Raw genomic sequence first — 20,607 nt, 5'->3', positions numbered from 1 at the left:
AATGTTCCGTTTTCCAGAACCTCAGGGGTGTCTCCTATGTGTGTTGCATGTGCCCAGCTGTTGTAGCTGAGCCAGTATTCCTGTCAGTCCAGTCATCTGCAGCAGCTCTCTTGGCCTGTTTAAGGCAGTGTTTAGTCCCTGTGTTGTTAATGGGCCAGTCTGAGTCGAGTCAGACCAGGCATATATGCTAGACCGGGCATACTGCTAGAGATCCAGTAGCACCAAACTATAGGGTGTTTTCCCTGTGTTGTCCCCTGAGAAGCTTTTGTTGGTGGGCGGGGCCTGCAGTCAGACCAGATATCTGCCCCCAGCCCACAGCTGGAGCCACAGTTAGACTGGTATATGTAGTTATCTTCTCCTCTCCCCAGGGCAAGAGTCACTTTTAGTGGTACTGGCCCCTGATGCAGCTGCCTGCACACTGCCAGGCTTGGGGCACCACTTTGGATGGGCTCCAGCCAAGGGCATATTGGAGGGGGTGTGTCCGCCAGAGAACTTGGGGGCAGGCACACTGTTAGCAAGCCAGATAGAAAGTGTTGGTGCTGTGCTGGTCCCCACAGGTGTCTGTGTGCCTAGGCTGGGGTACAAGCGAGGGAAATGGCACAGGCCGGCTCCTTTGTTCCGGGAGAAGTCTACTAAAGATCCCTGCCCCTCCGGCATACACTATGAGACTAGCAAACAAACGTCCCTCCCTTATGCCCCAGGCATTTTTCAAACTGCTGCTTCTGAGCTGTATCTCCACAGGGCTGTTTGTTGGGCTGTCTCTCTAAGGAGAAGGACTCTTTCCTCTCACTCTCTTGGATCTCCCACAGCCAAGCCACTGAGTTTTTAAAGTTCCAGGTGTTAAGCCTCACTGATTATAAGAACTCATGAGATTCAGCCCCTCTGGTTTGCAAAGCCAAATGTTATGGGAATTTGTCTTCCTCATGCAGGTTCCCCTTGCTTGGGGTGCCCATGTGAGGGTCTGTTTCTCTCCCCTCTCCACACCTGTGATGTCCCTCCCTCTGTCCCTCCTGTGGACAGTCCTACAAGTCCATTTAGCTCCTGACTGCATCTGTGCTCATCCTACCTTCTTCAATGTGGCCTCTTCTCTACATTTAGCTGTGGAGAGTCTGTTCTGCCAGTCTTCAGGTCACTTTCTGGGTTATTTACACTGATGTAGGTGTTATCTACTTGTATCTGTGGGACAAATGGGCTTAGGATCCTCCTATTCTACCACCTTCCCTGGGAGTCCTGTTCTATTTTGATTTGAATATTTTAAGTGACATAGAGAGAGACAAGCGGGTAAGAGCCCTTGGCCTGGATATCAGGGCATGGCAGGGAGTGGTGGGGGGTGTAGGGAACAGTGTTGTCAACACAGCTTGGCTGTCATTGTGTGGAAACAGGGGCCCAGTGATGCCAAGCTTTCTAATTTTAAGAGAAGCCAGGTATCTGGGTTTCTTTGTGTTTGGTTTCTCCAATTTTTTTTACATTGATTACTATTTTCTATAGATCAAACAAAATATATGGCTGGCCAGATTTGGCCTGAGACCACCAGCTTGCAACTTTGGTTTAGATAGCTTTGTCTGTTCCTGATACGAGGGGGGAAAGGTCTTTTTCCTTTCCAGGGACACTTGAGTTAGCCCCTCTGGGACCCAGAGCCATTGGGGGGCAAGGTGCCCTGAATGCACCCAGAGATGCCCAGCTAGACAGCTCAGACCAAAGGACAGCCTGACTGATGGCATTAGGGCCAGACAGCAGAAGGCCGGCTGTACAGGAGTTCAGTGACGAGCATGAATGATTCATGTGGAATGATGCTGAACAAGCACTAACTGCCCATGAAATGCAGGTCCGGAAGTAAGAGATGTAGTGATTCTTTCACCCAATAGAGCGTTTCTGTTAGTGAAGACACCGGATGGTATCTGAGTTACTAAAGCATCTTTTTCCGTCTTTTTTTTTTTTTTTTTTAAGATTTTATCCATTTATTTGACAGAGAGAGCGGGCACAAGCAGGGGAAGCAGCAAGCAGAGGGGGAGGGAGAAATAGGCTCCCTGAGGTGGAGCAGGGAGCCCGACGCGGGGCTCGATCCCAGGACCCTGGGATCATGACCTGAGCCGAAGGCAGACACCCAACTGACTGAGCCACCCAGGCGCCCTGAAAACATCTTTTTCAGTCTTAATGAGAGTAAAAAATAACTGATCTCTGAGTCACTACTTGAATAAATAATGCCATTTATTTCTTGCAGTTATAGCCTACTTAGGATTTCTTAGGTATTTTTACATGATTTTGTATCATTTAATATGACATCTAATATATGAGTGCTTTCTCATTAGAAAAGAGTCAAACAGGGGCGCCTGGGTGGCTCAGTCGGTTAAGCGTCTGCCTTCGGCTCAGGTCATGATCCCAGGGTCCTGGGATCGAGCCCCACATCGGGCTCCCTGGTCCGCAGGAAGCCTGCTTCTCCCTCTCCCACTCCCCCTGCTTGTGTTCCCTCTCTTGCTGTGTCTCTCTCTGTCAAATAAATAAATAAAATCTTAAAAAAAAAAAAAAAAGAAAAGAGTCAAACAATTCATAGGTGAGTAAAATATGAAAAGCTCTCTGCCTACCTAGCCAAACCATGCCTAGCTTTTACTTTTATTGAGCACGTATACTTTATTTCATCGTTTACTTATTTATTCACTCATTCATTTATTGGCTTCTATTTCAGTTCATTTTTACTTTTCTCTTGATTCTTTCCCTAAACTTCATAGTTTAATTTATTGCTTTGGTTCTCTCCCCATCTCCACATTACAGCCTGGTGTGTTTTTTTGTTTTTTTTTTTTAAAGATTTTATTTATTTATTTGAGAGAGAGAATGAGATACAGAGAGCATGAGAGGGGGGAGGGTCAGAGGGAGAAGCAGACTCCCTGCTGAGCAGGGAGCCCAATGTGGGACTTGATCCCGGGACTCCAGGATCATGACCTGAGCCGAAGGCAGTCGCTTAACCAACTGAGCCACCCAGGCGCCCTACAGCCTGGTGTGTTAAGTTAAATGCTAATTCATCTATTTTCAGTCTTGTTTTCTAATATAGCAATTTTAAGGCTATAACTTTTCCTACAAACGCTGTTTTGTCCTTATCCCACAAATTTTGCTATGTGTGGAGTGTTTTCATTGTCATTTATTTCTAATTGGTTTGTGATTGGGGAGGGGAGGGATTTCCCTCTTTATATAGGAGAGTTTTTACGAATGTTCTAAGTAAATAGCTTTTTTGTCTTTTTTTTTTTCTGTCCTTTTCTGTTAATTTCTAATTTTACTACATTATGATCAGAGAATGGCTTGTTTGGTTTCTGGTTTTTGGAAGTTTTTGAGGTTTGCTTTGTGGTCTACCAGATTATTTTTATGACTGCTCCATGGTATTTCAAAAGAATAGTAATTATTCTCCTTTTGATACAAAGTTCTCAATGTATCTATTAAGTAAAGCCATTCATTGAGTTATTTAACCTGGTGAGTCTTAACATATAGTCCCAGACCACCTACATCAGAATCACCTGGGCTGCTTATTAAAAATGTGAAATTTCCCACTCGAAGATACAAAATTAGATGGGGGAGGGTAGTAGGGTCGTGAATGGAGTGTTTGGAATCTGCATTTTTAATAAGGCAGGAAATTTTTATGCTCATTAGCAAACCACTGCATAGAACCTACTTAATTTTTGTTTAATCTGGTTGATTTCTCTGAACTTGTCAATTTTCCCTTATATTTCTCTGTTGTTGCTTTATATATTTCAAATCACTATTACTGTGTGCATGTAGAGTCAAGATATTTTCTGATAGGTTGGATCTTTTATCCATATGAATAGATCAGTATTAATATCTGTCCCATTTAAAGCTATAGGTGTACCTTTTCAGTTTGAAGGTTTGTGTCCTTCTTTAGCACTGGAAAATCTTCCATTATTATTATTATTATTCTCTTTCATTGTGTCTGTTCTATTCTCTGGAGTTTCTGTTGCACAAACATTGGCCCACATCTATCCTTTCAAGTCTCTTAATTTTTCTTTCACACTTTACTTTTGTCTTTTTGTACTGTGTTCTTATAAAATCGTTTTGATTTGGGACGCCTGGGTGGCTCAGTCATTAAGCATCTGCCTTCAGCTCAGGTCATGATCCCAGAGTCCTGGGATTGAGCCCCGCATCGGGCTCCCTGCTAGGCAGGAAGCCTGCTTCTCCCTCTCCCACTCCCCCTGCTTGTGTTCCCTCTCTCACTGTGTCTCTGTCAAATAAATAAATAAAATCTTTTTTAAAAAAAATTGTTTTGATTTGATTTTCTAGCACATCTTTTATCTGTTTCTGCTATTTAGTTTATCTTTTTAAAATGTCAATAAAATTAAAACTTTGGGGATATCTAGTTGTTTCTTTTTCATGGATGAAATGTCCTCTTTAATCTCTCCAGGGATATTAATTTTCTGTATTCTAAAGTCTTCCTCTATTTGTTCTATTAACTCTCTTTTATTGGGTATTAGTTCTTTTGCTGATTAAATTTGGAGCCTATCTTTCAGGGTGTTGATTTTCCCCAGATGTTCTCATTCTTGGTTGTGTGCTCATCTTTGTATTTGACAATCCCACGCCCTCTGCCCATTCTGTTTGATGTAACATGACCCTGGTGATTGTGCAGTTGGGGTACAACATGCTGTATACCTTAGGTATGGGAGCTTCTGCCTACCTTGTGGACGGTGACGTCCTGGGGCATTGCCCTGCCTTTCTGCCCCAGCACCCACCGTCTGGGCCTGTGAGTGAGCACCTCTACACTTAATACACTGGGGAGGGGCCAGCAGCTCTAAAAGCAGCTTCACAGTGAATGCCCCAGGGCTTCCTCTCTCTCCATCTTGACTTTGGACTCCTCAACTACGTACCACTCCTTCTGTGGAAAATGTTACTGCCCATGTTTGGGTCTGAAGTTTCCTTTGCTTTTAGTTATTCATAGATGGGATCTCTGCTCTCTGTCTTTCAGGCGTTCCTCAAAATTTCTAGTTGGCTGGTGGCATTATTTGTTGCTTATCCCCTCATCCCTATCCAGTTTCCCACAGCCAGCCCCTGCTCTGGGCAGGCTCAGGTGAGGCACGAGAGGCACGCTGATGCCGAGATGCTTGCCAAGGGCCTCACAGGCCACGGAAGTGGGCAGGCAGCCCCCAGGGCCTTATGCTTCCAGGGCCCCTGCCCTCCTCTGACTTCACTCCACTCCCTAAGACAAGGATAAATTTTTTTTTCTTCATGACGATGGACGTTTGAGACTGAGCTGCCAAGGTACTTAATAAATAAATTTAGCTTTGAATGAAAATTAGTACAAGACAATGCAAGGGTGAATGGGGCAATAGGAAAGTATCAAAAACTAACAATATCACACATGTATTTGAAGCACATAATGTATGACTCAGATTTTCCTAGCCATACTTCTATCAGAATTGGTGGAGGGGAACGTGACTTCAAAAATACACAGCGTGGACCTAACGTTAGGGCTCAAGTCGCTTTATTCTGGGAAGTTTGTGATCCAGGAGCCACCAGGTCTGAGGCATGGACAAGCCCTAGGTTTGGGTTCTTGAAGCCTGTTGCACTTGTCATTTCTACTAGAATGGCCATCTTTGTTGCCATATTAGAAATTCCATGAGAACAGACACTCTGTCTGCCTGGTTCATTCCTCTATCCCTAATAGCAGTCAGACCTACTTCTCGGGACAAACACACTCAACAACAAATATTGGTTGAATAAATGAGCAAATGAAAAGAAAAAACAAATTAGTCAATTAACCCCTCAATGCAGGGTAAAAATCCTTTCTGGACCAGGCAAATTAATATAGATGTGCAAAATGGCTCATGGAAGGCAATAGGAGTGAGAGGGAATTATTTCAACCAACGGTGCATTCCAAACCCCAATTTTATAAGATTTCCAACCAAATGAGAGATTTTGTTGGGGGTCTTACTGGGGAGCAGGGGGGCTGGCTGCAGGTCAGTGACCTCCACCCCAGAGATCGCTGCTTCCTCTTGAGGACTGTCAGAGTCTCCGTTGTGGCTTCGTGGTCAAAACATCTGATCTTCTCTTAGGCAAAATCAGTAGGATCTGTGACATAAAGAAGCATATGCTGTCATCTGAATCTGAAATGTTCTGTGAAAGCAATCAGGGAACACTGATTCATAACTATTACCTCATTGCAGCCCTTCAGCAACCTTGTCAGGTCTCCAGGGCACATTAGAGGGGGGTGGAGGGCAGGGCGGGGGGCGTCTTTGGCCCAGAGACTTGCTTGAGGACCCAGGGCGCCTGGAGTCAGGCCCAGAACACAGGCGCAGAACTTAGACCCAGCCGTTGCCCTTTCTGAGTGTAGTCAGAGGTTTCATGCTTCTTCCACTAACACTTAGCACACACTCATTAGCACGTTTACTGGCCTCAAGGCAGCTTTATGTCAAAAGCTCTTACAGGCAGCTTTCATCAATCCCATGCAAACCGATGGACAGTCACCGAGCGCTTGACTTTTGTCCCACTCTAGCGCCCACTTGCTTCCGACGCATTGGCGCCAGGCAGGGAATAAACACGGGCACGTGGTGAGGAGCCTGGACTTTGGAGTCAGTCATTCGTCCAAACTGGCTCTGCCGTTGCTAGCTGCATGACCTTGTGCGTGTCCTTAGGTGCCCTGAGCCTATAAGACAAGGACACCCACCGGGATGGTGGGAGGCTGCATTGAGATAAGATGGGTGGAGAGGTTACTAAGCTCGGTGCCCCATTGTAGCGAAGCTTTGTAATTGGTAGCTGGTGCTATTGTGGATGTGATATTGTTACTATTATTGCAAACATTTCGTGTTTTCATGGCCCCCAGTTCCGTCTCTCCCTAGCCCAGCAGGAGACAGATCAGGCCTGTAAGGCACTAATCAGCTGACCCTCAAACCCCTGCTGCCTTTTAGCAGGTGGTCCGAGCGTCTGTTCCTCCCTCCACCTCCTCCCTGGCTCTCCAGCGAGGGGGGCTGATTTGTTCTCCACCTGCCTGGCCTCTGAGCAGAAGGCTTTCTGTTGCAAGGGCATGAGCCTAACATTTTATTTTATTTTTTTAGAAGATTTGATTTATTTATTTGTTAGAGAGAGAGAAAGAGCACAAGCCGCAGGAGCAGGAGAGGGAGAAGCAGGCTCCCTGCTGAGCAAGGAGCCCGATAATGCGGGGCTCCATCCCAGGACCCTGGGATCATGACCTGAGCTGAAGGCAGACGCTTAACCGACTGAGCCACCCAGGCGTCCCAGAACTTAACATTTTAAACACTGAACACTGAAAGCACATATGACCAGGTTGTAAAGCAAAGCTCTAAAGTTAGTTTTCACAGAGAAATTTCTGGATGACAGCTTCAGAGCAACCAGTAGATCCCCCTGCATGGTATCCCTTTGAAGCATGGGTAGGTTGGCTTCCAAAGCGACCAGTCCAAGGTCCTCATCCTTCCAGATGGAAAGGTTTTGAACTTCTTCCTCAAGAGAATGTGGCTCCTTCCTCCATCTCCCCTTTGCCCCAGGAACAGATGGTTTTAGATCACATAGGAATTATAAGAGCATAGGTTCCTAAAGTTTGCTCAGCCAGCGTGAGCAAATGTATTATTGTCCTTTTTAAAGAAGATACCAGTCGTGCAGAATCTAGGCTTCTTTTTCATGTGTGTTTTGTCAATACAATTATGGCTTTGAAATTTGCGTTAACGTAACAGAAGCAAAAGCAAATGGAAACAGGAGGAATTATTGAAATTCAGATTTTTTTTTTTATCATAAGAGTTTTTAAAAATATCTCATCGGTTTAATAAATTATGGGAAAAAAATTACAAGGTCAGAGTTGCCGTGTTTCAACACTGTGTTTCCACCGAAGATGGATTTGAATGGAAATGGAAAATGAGGCCGGGGTGTACCCACGCTGCCTGCCCTCTTCTGGCTTTTGTTAGCTAAACTAAGGGCTTCGGTGGAGAACATGGCATTCCGGCCTGTAACCCAAGTGTGCACAATTGTCTTGTATTTATTTGGTCTCTAAGTGGCTTCTGCGTTTACCATCAGACCTTTTACCATAGCTTCTCCAAGTCTGTGCTCTTTATTTTGACCTCACCCTTCATTGCATAGATTTTGTTCTGGGAGCTTTTTTCTGGAGAAGGTCTCAGGGCTGCTGGATTCCCTGAGTTTCTTCCCATTAGAATTAGTGCCCTGTTATTTGTAAGTCTGGACCACTTGACTGGATACACAAAGTCAGACAGACTCAGTGTGGGGTGTGGCTGCTTGCTGCTTTCTGAGTCATCCTTCTGGGGGGATGAGATGAGTCCCAGGGACGGAGATCAGTTACTTTTCAGATAGCTAGCTGTCCGGGCCCCTGCACCCCACTGTCCTTCCCACTCCTGTGGGGAATTTACTTATTTGCAGGAGTCAGGGACAGGATTTAAACAAAAATGTAAATGTATCATTTTTCCTAATTATAAAATTGGAAACATGCTTCTCATTAAAAAAATAATAAGTAAAACAATGGAGAAAAGAAAGTTCTCATCGTGCAACCCCCGGAGAGAACACTGTTAATAGTTGGTAACTATTTTTCCAGACTTTTCATGTGGATATCTGCATACATGCACAGAGACTAATTTTTTAAATTGGACTTATTCTACGTGTACATTCTTCGACTGGCTTGTTTTGCTTAAATGTGTATCCCGCTACCTTTCTGAGTAAGTGCACAAGATCTACCTCGTTTTCTCCATGAGGGCCCCTTGAGGCTCCGTCGATGCCTGCTCAGTGAGCATTTAACCCACCTCTTCTTGTTGCACATTTGGAACATTCTCGATTTTCAGTGATCCCTCAGCGATCTGCATATATTAAGACTGAAGGACAAATTCTCAGAGGGACTTGGTCAAAGAGTGTATACACTGTTCATTTCTAGTCAGTCATTCGTCATCACTGCCTCCCAGATGCATCTCCAGAGGCACCCCCTGTCCCCCCTTCTGCTGCCCCCCCCCCCCCCCCCCCCCCCCGCTATAGCTGCACCCCCGTGCCCTGTCTCCACCCTGGCCCTGCCTCTCGAAATTCACTCGGGATCCCAGAGCCATAGCGCCCTTTCAAACCACAAGTCACATAACAGTGTGCCTTTGCTTAGCACCCTTCAGGGGCCTCTTGTGGCCACACAAACCAAAATCCAGACTCTGCCTCGGGGCCTCTAAAGCCCTGCTGTGACCCCTCCCTGCTCCCGCCCTCCCTACTCTGGTGCACACTGCCCTCCTGCCGTGGCTGCCTCCTGGCCTTTGCCTCTGCTGTTCCTCCTGCCTGACATGCTCGTGCCCCGGACACTCATCGGGTGGTTGTTCATCAGCTAGCTTTCCCTGACCGGCTTCCAACAGGGGCTTCTCAGCCCACTCACCCTCTGTGCATCATCCAGGCTGGCTCTTTCCTTCACAGTCCTGGCCACAGCAGAAATGCCCGTTTCTTTTTCTTTATGCCCCGATTATCTGAGGCTTCGCCATCTCACTGCCCACCATTACCCCAGCCCTTAGCACGCCTGCGTGCCTGAATAAATTAGTGATGGCAGCCATCACCTCATCACCTCCTCCCCCAACGGTTGGACCATCACGGAATGCAAAGGAGTTTTCTTTTATGCGTGGACAACCTAGAAGGAGTAGGGAGCAGTGGCCGAGGGTCACCTGTCACTATTCTGACACTTCATCACGATGACAAGTCAGACCAGCTCAAAAGCTGTAGGCACTCCAATCTGGGGGGGACCCCAAAACTCCAGTCACTGAAACTGTGGGGTTGCAACGTGGCAGAGGGGACAAAGAGGCTGGAGGGAGTCTGCTCAGGTGACCATGGGGTCAAGCATCCACTCTGTCGTTGGTGGCTCCACTCTGCTGTAGACATCAGCAGGGATGACCATGCGCCCTGAGACTGAGCGGGATTTCCTGGACAGTGACCACAGTCTCCCAGCAAGGAATCGCCCAGCTAGTGGTAACCAAAAGCATCTCCAAGTCATTGCCAAATGTCCCCTGGGGGGCGAACTCATCCCAGGTCAGAGCACTACTTTAATAAAACAATTCCGTCAGGCAGGGGTGTGTTAGCCCATTTTTTTGGGTGCCAAAGACAGATCAGAGGACTTAAGTAACTTGCAAAGGGGTCACCCCAATGATGCCGCCACCTCCAAGGCACGTGGGTGCTGTCCCCCCCTGCTTCCAGCCACCACCTGATCCCTGGCACAGTTTCATCATTCGGCAGATACTTGGCATGCAGCTCCCATGTGCCCAGCAGCGTTCTGTTCACTCGGTCAGTGTCACTGATACTTGGCATAGGCAGGGTGGGAGGGAAAGAGCTGGAAAAGACAGTGTCCCCTTGCTGCTGTGACAACCTACAACTTAGTGGCTTCTCTAACAGTTCTGGAGGTCAGAAATCCAAGTTCAGGGGCGCCCGGGTGGCCCAGTCAGTGAAGCGACTGTCTTCGGCTCGGGTCATGATCCCGGGGTCCTGGGATCGAGCCCCGCATCGGGCTCCCTGCTCCGTGGAGAGCCTGCTTCTCCCTCTGCTTGTGCTCTCTCTCTCTCTCTCTCTGACAAATAAATAAATAAAATCTTAAAAAGAAAGAAAGAAGGAAAGCCAAGTTCAGTTCCACTCGTCTAAAATCAAGATGTCAGCAGCCCTGTGTTCCTTAGGAAGGCTCCAAAGGAGAATCCATCTTTTCTTTTCCACCTTCTAGAAGCTGCTGTCATTCCTTGGCTTGTGGCTCTTTCCTCCTTCAAAGCCAGCAGTGTAGCATCTCTTCTCCTCCCTGACCTCTGCTTCCGGTTTTATATCTTCTCTCTCTGACTCCCGTCTTCCTGCCTCCCTCTTACAAGGACCCTGGTGATCACATTAGGCCCTCTTGGATAATCCAAGCTAATCTCTCCCATCTGAAGATCCTTAATCACATCCGCAAAGACCCTTTGGCACGTACAGTAACATTCATAGGTCCTAGGGTTTAGAATGTGGATATCTTTGGGGGCCATTCATTCCACCAACAGCAATCTGCCCTCCGCTCCCAAAGATCCATGTCCATCCCACATATAAAACACATCTATTCCATCCCAAGCTTCCCTATATCTCAACCCGTTACGGTATTAAGTCCAGAATATCATCTGTATCTCACCTGCTCAAAACTTCCAAATCTTATCATCTGCATCATCTGAATTAGGTCTGGGTAGGACTCCAGGTAGAACTCCTCTGAGAGCAAAAGCCTCTCCATCTGCGGGCTCGTGAAACTAGAAGACAAGTTATCTGCTCCCAAGTACAATGGTGGGTCAGGCCCAGGGTCACTGTGACAGACATTCCCATTACATCAGGGACAAAATTAAAGGAAAAGGGAGACACCAAACCCAAGCAGTTTTGAAATCCCAACTGGGCAAACCCCATTGGGTTTCAAGGCCTTGGAGTAATCCTCTGTGGCAGGGCTCCGCCCTCTGGGCCCACGGCCCCACCCTTGGAGCCATCCTTCCTCTCTCATGGAGGGTGGCACGTGATCGCAGCCGAGTACCATCCTGCTTCCTGAGTGTAGAATTTGGGGAGGACAACAGCCTTCTTTTATTTTGTCCTTCCTCTCTCCTTTCTGGTGCAAGCAGGCAACTTTTGACATCCTCAAAAATCATGTGGTCTCCTATGTACACCTCTTGGATTCCCTCCATTAGACAAGAGGTTCCTTCTCGGATCTTTCCTGGATAATCTTATCTCTGTGCCTGGCGTCTGCTGCGATGTCGAAGAGGATCCATGAGTCCCAGGTCTAGTGTCTTCAGAGAACCCTCCATGTGTTTGAATTCTCTAAACTTTGGATCCTTCTCAAGTACTAGCAAAAGTTGTCCAGCCACGCCTCAGGTTTCTCTCCAGAGCACGCTCTTCTGAGCGCAAATCTCCGCTTGTTAGCATCTTTTGCGACTGGATCGGCTGAGGGTTTCCCAAATCATCAGATCTCAGTTCCAAGTTCCATTTGTCACAGAACCGTAGGCACAGCCCAGCTAAGCTCCTGCCACTATATCATGGGATCCCCTCTCTAGTTTCCATAACATGTTCCTTGTTTCCTGAGCCCCCACAGGCCAACACCTATGGTATCCATATTTCTACCATCAGGTCTTTTCTAGGACAATTTGTATTGTAGTGCCTCTCCGCTCTTCATGAGCTGTCACTGATTCACAAGGTCCAGGGGTTAGGACACGGACAGCATGGCAACTGTTAAGTTTACTGGTCAACCACCAATATCAAGCAAGTGATATTGATTGCTTCTCATTTTCTCAGAGCTGTGTAAGGCAGCACGAGCTGTGGGGGAAGTATAGCTAGGCTGACCAAACACACGGGCTTGCCCAGATAGTCCAGTTGGCATTTTCTTGTCCCAGGGTAAACAGACTAGTGCCCATTTTCCCTTTCAAAAGTGTCCTGGCTTCAGTGATTAATTTTCTGGTCACTCCAAGTGTAGATCTTAATGCCTGTCCTTCAGATTGTAAATCTATCTCATGGAGATGAAACACAGATTGAAAAAAAATTATCAAGCAGCTATGGTTAAGTGCTAAATCTTATGACATCTCAGGTGCTTCTAAACATCCTTCAATACATAGGACAGCTTCCCCCCACAACTATCTGCCAGACATTGTACCATCTGGAATTTCAAGGGCATTTGGAGGCCTTTGGGATTTCATATTCAGAGTGGGGTCCCTGGACCAGCAGCATTAACATCACCTTATTAGAAGTGCGCATTGTCAAGCCTTGTCCAGGACCCCCTGAATCAGAAACTCTGGGTGGTGGGACCCCATGATCTGTTTAAACGAGCCCCCAGACCAAAACATCTGTAACACACAGACGCGCACAAACACACACACTCACTGTGACATCCCAGTTGTGTGGCCACAGTTCATACTATAAATACCGCTCTGCTAGAGAGTTGCTTCTTTGTCCCTGTCTTTGTTTTCTCGTCTTCAAAGCGATGACAACCCCATGTGTCGAGGTGATCTTGGTAAATGTTCGTTTGCCAGGAATAGTTCCTTGGTTCTAATGATCTATTTTCAGAGGAGTTTTTCTCAAAGTAACATATTTCATTTTTTGCTTCTCTTCCTGACTTTTGGCAGGAGCTAAGAAAAAGCCTGGAACTTAGTGTAAATCTACAGAGGAAACAAAGAGATTGTTCCAGTGATGAGTATGACTCTATCGAAGAAGAGGTACTCTCTGAGCCCGAGCCCGAGGAGCAGGTGCCGGTGGGCCACCCCAGAGAGGACCCCCCTCTTTGCAGTGGGGACTCCGTGCAGAAGGATGTTCCCGAGGACCAGGAGATGAAAGCGCACCCTTCCCAGGGCCCAGACCCCCTCGTGGTGCTGGAATTTAACCCAGCTTCCAAGAGTGAGTTCTGTCTTATGTGGGCATGTCTTTGCCTTTGGTGTGTCTGGGTCTAAGAACAGGACTTGAATTTCTAGCAGTGCTTGGGGTTCAGCTTTGGGGAGACCGTCCCACAGGCCAGGGAGATATGTCAGGTCTCTGCTGATTGTGAGAAGCCAAGGCTTCCAAAGACCTACAGATGACCCAGAAATTTCAGATGGTAGGTGTCTGGTGGATGGTTTGGGGGGTCTATCCCGTGCCTTGTAGGATGTGTAGCAGGATCTGCATGCCAACTGGCTAATACATCTGGCTTAAGCAAAAGGGACTACATTGGCTTGGATAACTGAGGAGCTGTCAAGGACTCTCCCCTCCCCTCCTTCCCCCTTCCCTTCTCCTTCCCTTCTCCCTCATCTCTGCCTTCCTTTGTCTTGGTACAAGACATTGGTACAAGACCCATTCACAGGTGGGCTCTCCACGTACAGACACAGAATTGAGACACTGGCTTTATGCCTCCATCAGAAAGTGGATTTTTCTTCCTCAAAGCTCCAGCAAAGGTCCCAGGCCTGGCTCTTGAACCCACACTGGGTCACATCTCAGAACTTGTCACTGTGGCTCTGATTGACATGGTCCAGCCCATAAGGCTCTGAGTGTGGTTATTGCCGCCCAAACCACGTGGACTGATAGTAGTTTCCAAAGGAAAAATCGAGGTGAATCTGAAGAAGGAGGAAAGCGTGCTGGGCAGGCAGAAATAGCAGCTGTCCGCTAGAGGAGGTTTTCCAGAAAAGACCCTGGAAAGGAGAGTAAAGAAAGCAATTGAGGAGGGGCAGGGAGGGGCCAACCTGCCACAGTCCCCATGCCCAGTCCCGACTTGGCTTGGTCTCTGCCTGCCCTTCCCTCTCCGTTCCAAGCACATCCTCCTCAAAGAGGCATGTGCCATACTTTCTGAACCAAATATCGAGGCCAACCAGCTGGGAAGCTTGAATGAGCCCAAGGGAAGAGAAATGAGGGAATGTCTGAAATCAGGCTGAGTGTATTAGTCTGCTCAGGCTGTGTAACAAAGTACCACAGACTAGGGGGGAGCTTCAACAGCAACGGAAATGTATTTCCTTCTAGTTCCAGAGGCTGCAAGTCCAAGGTTGGGGTGTTAGCAGGTTGTTTTCTTCTTGGGCCTCTCTCCATGGCTTGTCCCTGGGTGTCTTCCATCTGTGTGGGTCTGTGTGTCCTAATCTCCTCTTCTCACAAGGACACCTGGCAGACTGGATTCGTGCCCACCCTAATTGACTCCTTTTACCCTAATTACCTCTTTAGAGACCCTGTCTCCAAATACAGTCACATTCTGAGGTACTGGGGATTAGACTTGAACATACAAATTTGGGGGAAAGGGGGTGGGGCGGGATATAATAACAGGCAGCCCTGGAAACTGCACACCTGGTGGTCAATGCCCCCAGAGAAGAGAACATTTGTCCCTCAGACGTGCTCGCGCTGTGTTCTCTCGCCTTCAGACCTTCGCTTGGGCTCTTCCCTCTGTCCAGGTGCCCACATCTCCTCTCCTCTCCACTCTGAACCCTGAAACCTGGCTCCCTGCTTTCCCCTCAAGACTCAGCTTAGGGGCGGCTTCCTGCAAGAAGCCTCCTTTGCCCCCCCAGCTCAGCCAGGTGGGTCGGTACCTCCTCTGCACCCAGAGCATCATCATGGCACTGGTCTTGCCATGGATTCCGGTTGTCTTGCTCCCCCTCTGGCCTGTGAGCTCTGCCACGGCCCAGAACCGTGCTGAATAAATAATAATAAATAAATAATAACAATTGCCAACATTTACTGAATTCTTACTAACATGTACCAAGCGCTACTCCGAGGGCTTAGCATCTATAATCCTTACCACAACGCCAAGGCAAGCCCTGTCAAACGTCCTTGCTTCATAGCTGGGGACCCCAGGGAACAGAGAGGGCAGATAACTTGCCCAAGGTCACACAGCAGGGAGGGGCAGAGTGGGATTGAATTTGCCAGGAGTCTGAGCCCAGAGCCTGGGCCCTTAATCACTAGGCTGAGTACATAAACCAGATCAAGTTACAAAGCAGTGGCTGGGCTTTAGGAACCAGTAAGTAACACCACCCCACTCTGTCTTCCCTCCTAATTGAAACAAATGAGAGATGGGCTTGGGAATCTGATAGGAGAGCAAATGTTCGCCTTTCCAACTGAGAAGAGCCAGCTTGCTGGCTACTCGGTGCTGCCCCTCTGAACTAGGCAGACCCCTGGCCCCAGATGCTGGCCGAGCTGGGCCACTGATGGCATCAGTGTGGTGGCAGATGGCCTTGTGCCCTGAGGGCAACCCCGCCGGAGGAGGGAGGGGAGTGGCTGGGTTGCGCTTTGATGGCTTCCTGCCACCAGCCTCCCCAACCTCCCCACCTCTCGTCCCATCCCCTGTGTCCTCCCTGTGAGTGAGGGCCAGTGCGTGAGTGACACAAAGAAGGGCAGAAGGTAATGCAAGGAGGGGCGCCTGGGTGGCTCAGTGGGTTAAACATCTGACTCTTGATTTCAGCTCAGGTCATGATCTCAGGGTCGTGAGATCGAACTCCAAGTCAGGCTCCATGCTGGGTGTGGAGCCTGCTTAAAATTCTCTCCCTTCCCCCTGCCCCTCCCCCCCCACCGCTCATGTGCATGCTCTCTCTCTCTCTCTCTCTGTCTCTCTCGATCACTCGCTTGCTTGCTCAAAAAAAGGAATTCAGGGAGGAGGAGAGAATGGTACCCCCAAGAGTCTTAAATATCGTGAAGACTATAAAACAGGACACTGTTTGGGGGACGGGGGTCAGAGAAGGACCCTGTGAGCTAGAGTGGTCAGAGAAGCCTTCTCAGGAGCTGATGGTGAAGCTGGGACAGGAATGAAGAAGAAGCAGCTGTGGGAACAGCATCCCAGGGGCAGGGAGTAGCAAGCGCAAAGGGCTCGAAGAGGGAGCGAGCTTGGTGTAGGTAGGGACAGGGAAAGGGCCAGTGTGGCTGGAGCCAAGTGAGCATGTGGGGAGTGTGGTACATGATGAGGCTGGTAGGTGATCCCAGGCCACTTTCCATGAAGACTCAAGGGTTCTAGGCTAGCAGCAAGGGTCTGGATCCTTTGGTGCCCTAGAAAATATCCTTGTGTAGACTTGCAAACAAGGAGGGCCATCTTATGCAGAGGAGGGGGAGGTAGATGGGGAGAAGGTGGTTCAGGGCAGGGCTCCAGGCCAGGTGGGCCTGGTCAAATCTCAACTCTGGGACTTCAGACAAACAGCTTGAAACTCAGAGCCCTACTCTATAATAGTATGTATTAGTTTTCTGTTGCTGCTGTAACAAATGATGACTAACTCGGTGACTTAAAACAGCATACATTTATTATCTTATGGTTCTGCAGGCCAGAGGTGGGATGCGAGGCTCACTGGGCTAAACTCAGAGTGTCAGCAGGGCTGTGATCCTTCTGGAGGCTCTAGGGGAAAATTTCTCTCACCTTTTCCAGCTTCTAGAGGTTTCCCCATTCCTTGGCTCACGGCCCCTCCCTCCACCTTCAGAGCCAGCAACCTTGGGCCTCTCTGCGCCTTTCTCCCAGAGTCCCCTCTCCCTCTGGCCCTCCTTCTGCCTCCCTCTTCCCTCTGCGCATGCGTGGGTGTGTTTTATTTCGGTAAAGTACACCTGCTGTGTTTTACCATTTTCACCGTTGTTTAAGAGTGCTGCTTGGTGTTACTAAGTACAGTCGCGGCACTGTGTAACCGTCACAATAATCCATCTCCAAAACTTCCTCATCATCCCAAACTGAAACTCTGACCCTCTTCCACTTTTAAGGACCTTTGTGGATTACACTGGATCCACTGGGATAATCCAAGATAATCTCCCTGGTTTAAGGTTAGCTGATGAGCACTGGGGATTCCCCCCTGCCTTGTGACTTTGTGGTAGGCCGTCTTTGGGCGGGCCATTATTCAGCCTCCCACCTGCCCCCTGGGATGGCTGGGGAGGTGACTGAGACAGGGTGGGCCAGGGACCTGAGCCAGCGCCGGAGCACTCCGGAGGTCAAACCCCGTCGGTGCTGGTTGTCACTCTTAGTAGCAGCAGCAGATTTTCAGCACGTAGGGAGCCAGTCTTGTGGTCATTTGCCCCCCTCCATTCTCTGTCTTGTCCCATTGGACATAGCGGGTCCTGGGTGTCATCCCTTGGGTCCTGCATTTCAGGCCAGCCAGGGAGCAGCTGCTTCAGGAAGTATATAGAGAAACACACGCACGTCCTTTGTAAAGCCAAGAGGGGATGGTGGAGAGGTTGGTGCAAGTCTGGCCCCACACAAGCCCCCAGCCTCCGTCCTGAGCTCCCAAGAATCCCACAGAGCCCTGGATTCTGGGACTCCCTCTCCTCTGGGCCCCCCAGAGGCCCCCAGGATTGCTCTGCTGGAAGTCCTTTCCCATTGCTCTCCCAACAGGTGGCTCCCGGGGTTGCTGCCTTGCCGGGCCAGGAGGTCTGCACGCAGTGACCTTCACCGTTCTCCCCGCCTGCAGAGTCCATTCTGCTTAGCCACCCCAGCCTCGCTGCCAACAGGGCTGCTCTTCGGCCTGGCGGTCCTGAGCATGTCCCCCTCCTGCTCTTAAACCTGTGCTGGCCAGAGCCCTGGCGCCATTTTCCCTGTGCTTGAGCCATTTGCAAACCTTCTGAAGTCACTGTTTTTTTGCCACCTCCACAAACCTCCTGTGCTATTTCTTAGCTGTTGTTTAAACAAACACCTTTCTTTTTTTTTTCTCCCTCTCTCTCAGTTTCTCTCCCCACTGCCCTTCCTTTCTCTTTCTTTTCTTTAATAATTCTAAGATTGTTCTAAGCAATACTGTCCATGAAGTCAAGGGTTCAATGGGCCGGTTACATGTTTTTCCATGCACATTCGGTTATGTAACTGCTTAAAAACCATTTGCCCACACGGCATCTAGCGTCATCTCCCGTTCCACCTGTGGTCCAGGCACCCCACTTTGGGAGATGTCGACTCGACAGCATAGCCTGCGGGCCCTTCACTGTCTGGCTCCAGTCACCCCCTCGGGTCCCAGCCGCTCACCTGCCAACATAACCTTCCAGCTGTCAAGCCTTCGTACATGCTGTTCCCTGTGTCTGGAATGCCTCATCTTGGTGCCTCTGGTAACATCCTGGTCACCTGTAAGGGCCCTCCACACTGTCTCCTGCACTCCCACCAGCTACATCCTTCAGGCTGCATGCTCCTCCATGCCCCTGGTACTGGAACCTTCTTCCGTCCCAGCCCTCCCCTCTTAGCCCTTCCACCATCTTTTCCTCGGCTAGGCTGTGAATGCCTCAGGGGCAGCAAGTGTGTTTTACCCTACTCTTTCCACCCCAGGATGTCCTTGGTGGCACATTATTTTATGTACCACGCTGCCAATTAAACCCAGAACCTCAGCAATGGAAGACTCCACCCTGCTCAGAAATGTTAACATCTGAAAACCTGTACATATCGTAGAATATTTCATTTGTTTGCCAAAATGTGCTGCATTATTCACATCTCTGATCCCAAACTAGCATGGTGCCTGGCACGAGTAGGGGTTCAACAAATATTTGTTGAATGAATAAGTGAACGAACCGACAGATACCTAAGCAGCATGCCCCAAATTTGCTGGCGTTCCGTGTCTGACATCTAAACCCTTGTTTTCCTACAGGTAATAAAAAGGAAAGGAATTTGTCTGCTAAGCGGAAGGACAACGCTGAGGTTTTCATTCCCAGCAGACCCGAACTGAACTTGAACCCCCAGTCCTCTGCTGTATTCCCAGACCAGGAGAAGGCGTGCTCAAGTAAGAGTTCTGGCGGCCCCTGAGCAGGGCTGGGGCTGGGTCCCTCGCAGTGGGATGCCGTGATGGAGGAGTCCTTGCTTGTTACCCTCTTCGTCAAGGCCTAAGCTCACCTTTCACAAATGTATTGTTAGTCAAGGTCTCCAGAGAAACAGAACCAATAGAAGTGTGTGTGTGTGTGTGTGTGTGTGTGTGTGTAATTCCAATCTACAGGATGTATCAGCAGGTTGGAGACCCAGAAAGAGCCAGTGTTCCAGTACGAAGGCCATATACACTGGAAGGGCCAATGTTGTAGAGGAAGTCCAGAGGTAGTCTTCTGGAGAATTCTCTTATTGACAGAGGGTCAGTCTTTTTGTTCTATTCAGTCCTTCAACTGATTGGATGAGGCCCACCCACATTCCAGATGGTAATCTGCTTTATTCGCCAATGAAAATGTTAATCTCATCCAAACACACCTTTTGGAAACACCCAGAATAGTGTTTAACCAAATATCTGGGCTCCCTGTGGCCCAGTCAAATGAACACATGACATCAACTATCACGGTGCCTTTCTCATACTGCAACCAAGATGTGGTTATAATTGAAAACCTATTTTAGTTTTGGTTTTACTTTTTCATTTTGTTTTTACTCTTAAATTAATTTATTTACTTAATATGGATAATGTTGCATGCAAATGGTACTACATTCTAAAAGTACAAGAGTTGATGGTGAAGTCGGTCTGTTGCTCTTCTAATGAAACGAGACGTTACGTTGATTACTTACCGTGAGCCGGCCACCGCTGTCAGCTTTTAGTCCTCTCACTTGTAAGTAAATGATAATCCTTATACATAGCCTTTGAGGTAGGTCCAGGGATTGTCCCCATTTCACAGATGAGGAGCTGCGGTCCAGAGCAGGTGACTCACACGGCTGGAAAGTGGCCGATGTAGGCCCCAGACCCTGGTGGAGAGACTCCATGCTGTGTCCTGATCAGCAGACTACACGCACTGGAGGCTGTCGGTGAATCCTTGCAGCCTCAGGCCCTGGGTCAGATCCAGGGGCAGAGTGTGCCTGGGGAAGCCACTTGCTTCTGGGTTTTGCCCCCCCAAAACAAAGCACCTCAGAGAGTTCAAGGCATCCTGCTATCCCAAGAATTTGGAAGCCTGGGGTGTCCTGGGCAAAAATCCAGCCCCAGCCAGCCAGCCTTGTTAGAAAACCAGTCCGTCGGAGCCAGGGGCCCTGACCTCTGTGGCTGGCATCCCACCCGTGTCTCCTGGGAGCTGGAGGGACTGAGGCCTGGGCTCAAAGGCAGATGGAAGGAGAAGTAGCAGAATCAGCCATCATTTACCGAGCGCTAGCTCTAGCTGTGTAAACGTTGTCTCTGGAATCCCCCACCTCGGGCTCCGAGGTAAGGATTTGAGAACGAGTCCTTTATTTGGGAGGCGGTCCCTGGTTAGCGGCAGCAAAGAGCTTTATCACCAAGCAAGTTCATGGGCAAGCGGAGCGCCTCCTGGCTGGGGAGTTCTGGGGGCCGGTGC

General features: G+C 48.8%; 1 protein-coding gene across 3 annotated transcripts in view; it reads left to right on the top strand.

The window, feature by feature from the left end:
* KIAA0556 (KIAA0556 ortholog) overlaps positions 1 to 20,607 on the top strand; it is a 180,539-nt gene that overhangs the window by 78,194 nt on the left and 81,738 nt on the right. For all 3 annotated transcript variants that reach the window (XM_032430729.1, XM_032430728.1, XM_032430727.1), the window contains 2 exons: positions 13,062 to 13,329; positions 18,966 to 19,097. In XM_032430729.1, the coding sequence (XP_032286620.1) occupies positions 13,062 to 13,329; positions 18,966 to 19,097 (400 nt within the window). The remainder of the gene's footprint in view (positions 1 to 13,061; positions 13,330 to 18,965; positions 19,098 to 20,607) is intronic.

Source organism: Phoca vitulina, unplaced genomic scaffold (genome assembly GCF_004348235.1).
Source record: "Phoca vitulina isolate PV1807 unplaced genomic scaffold, GSC_HSeal_1.0 scaffold45, whole genome shotgun sequence".
Classification (NCBI taxonomy): domain Eukaryota; kingdom Metazoa; phylum Chordata; class Mammalia; order Carnivora; family Phocidae; genus Phoca; species Phoca vitulina.
The sequence above is the reverse complement of the archived record's forward strand: the minus strand, read 5'-3'. Positions and strand labels throughout refer to the sequence as shown.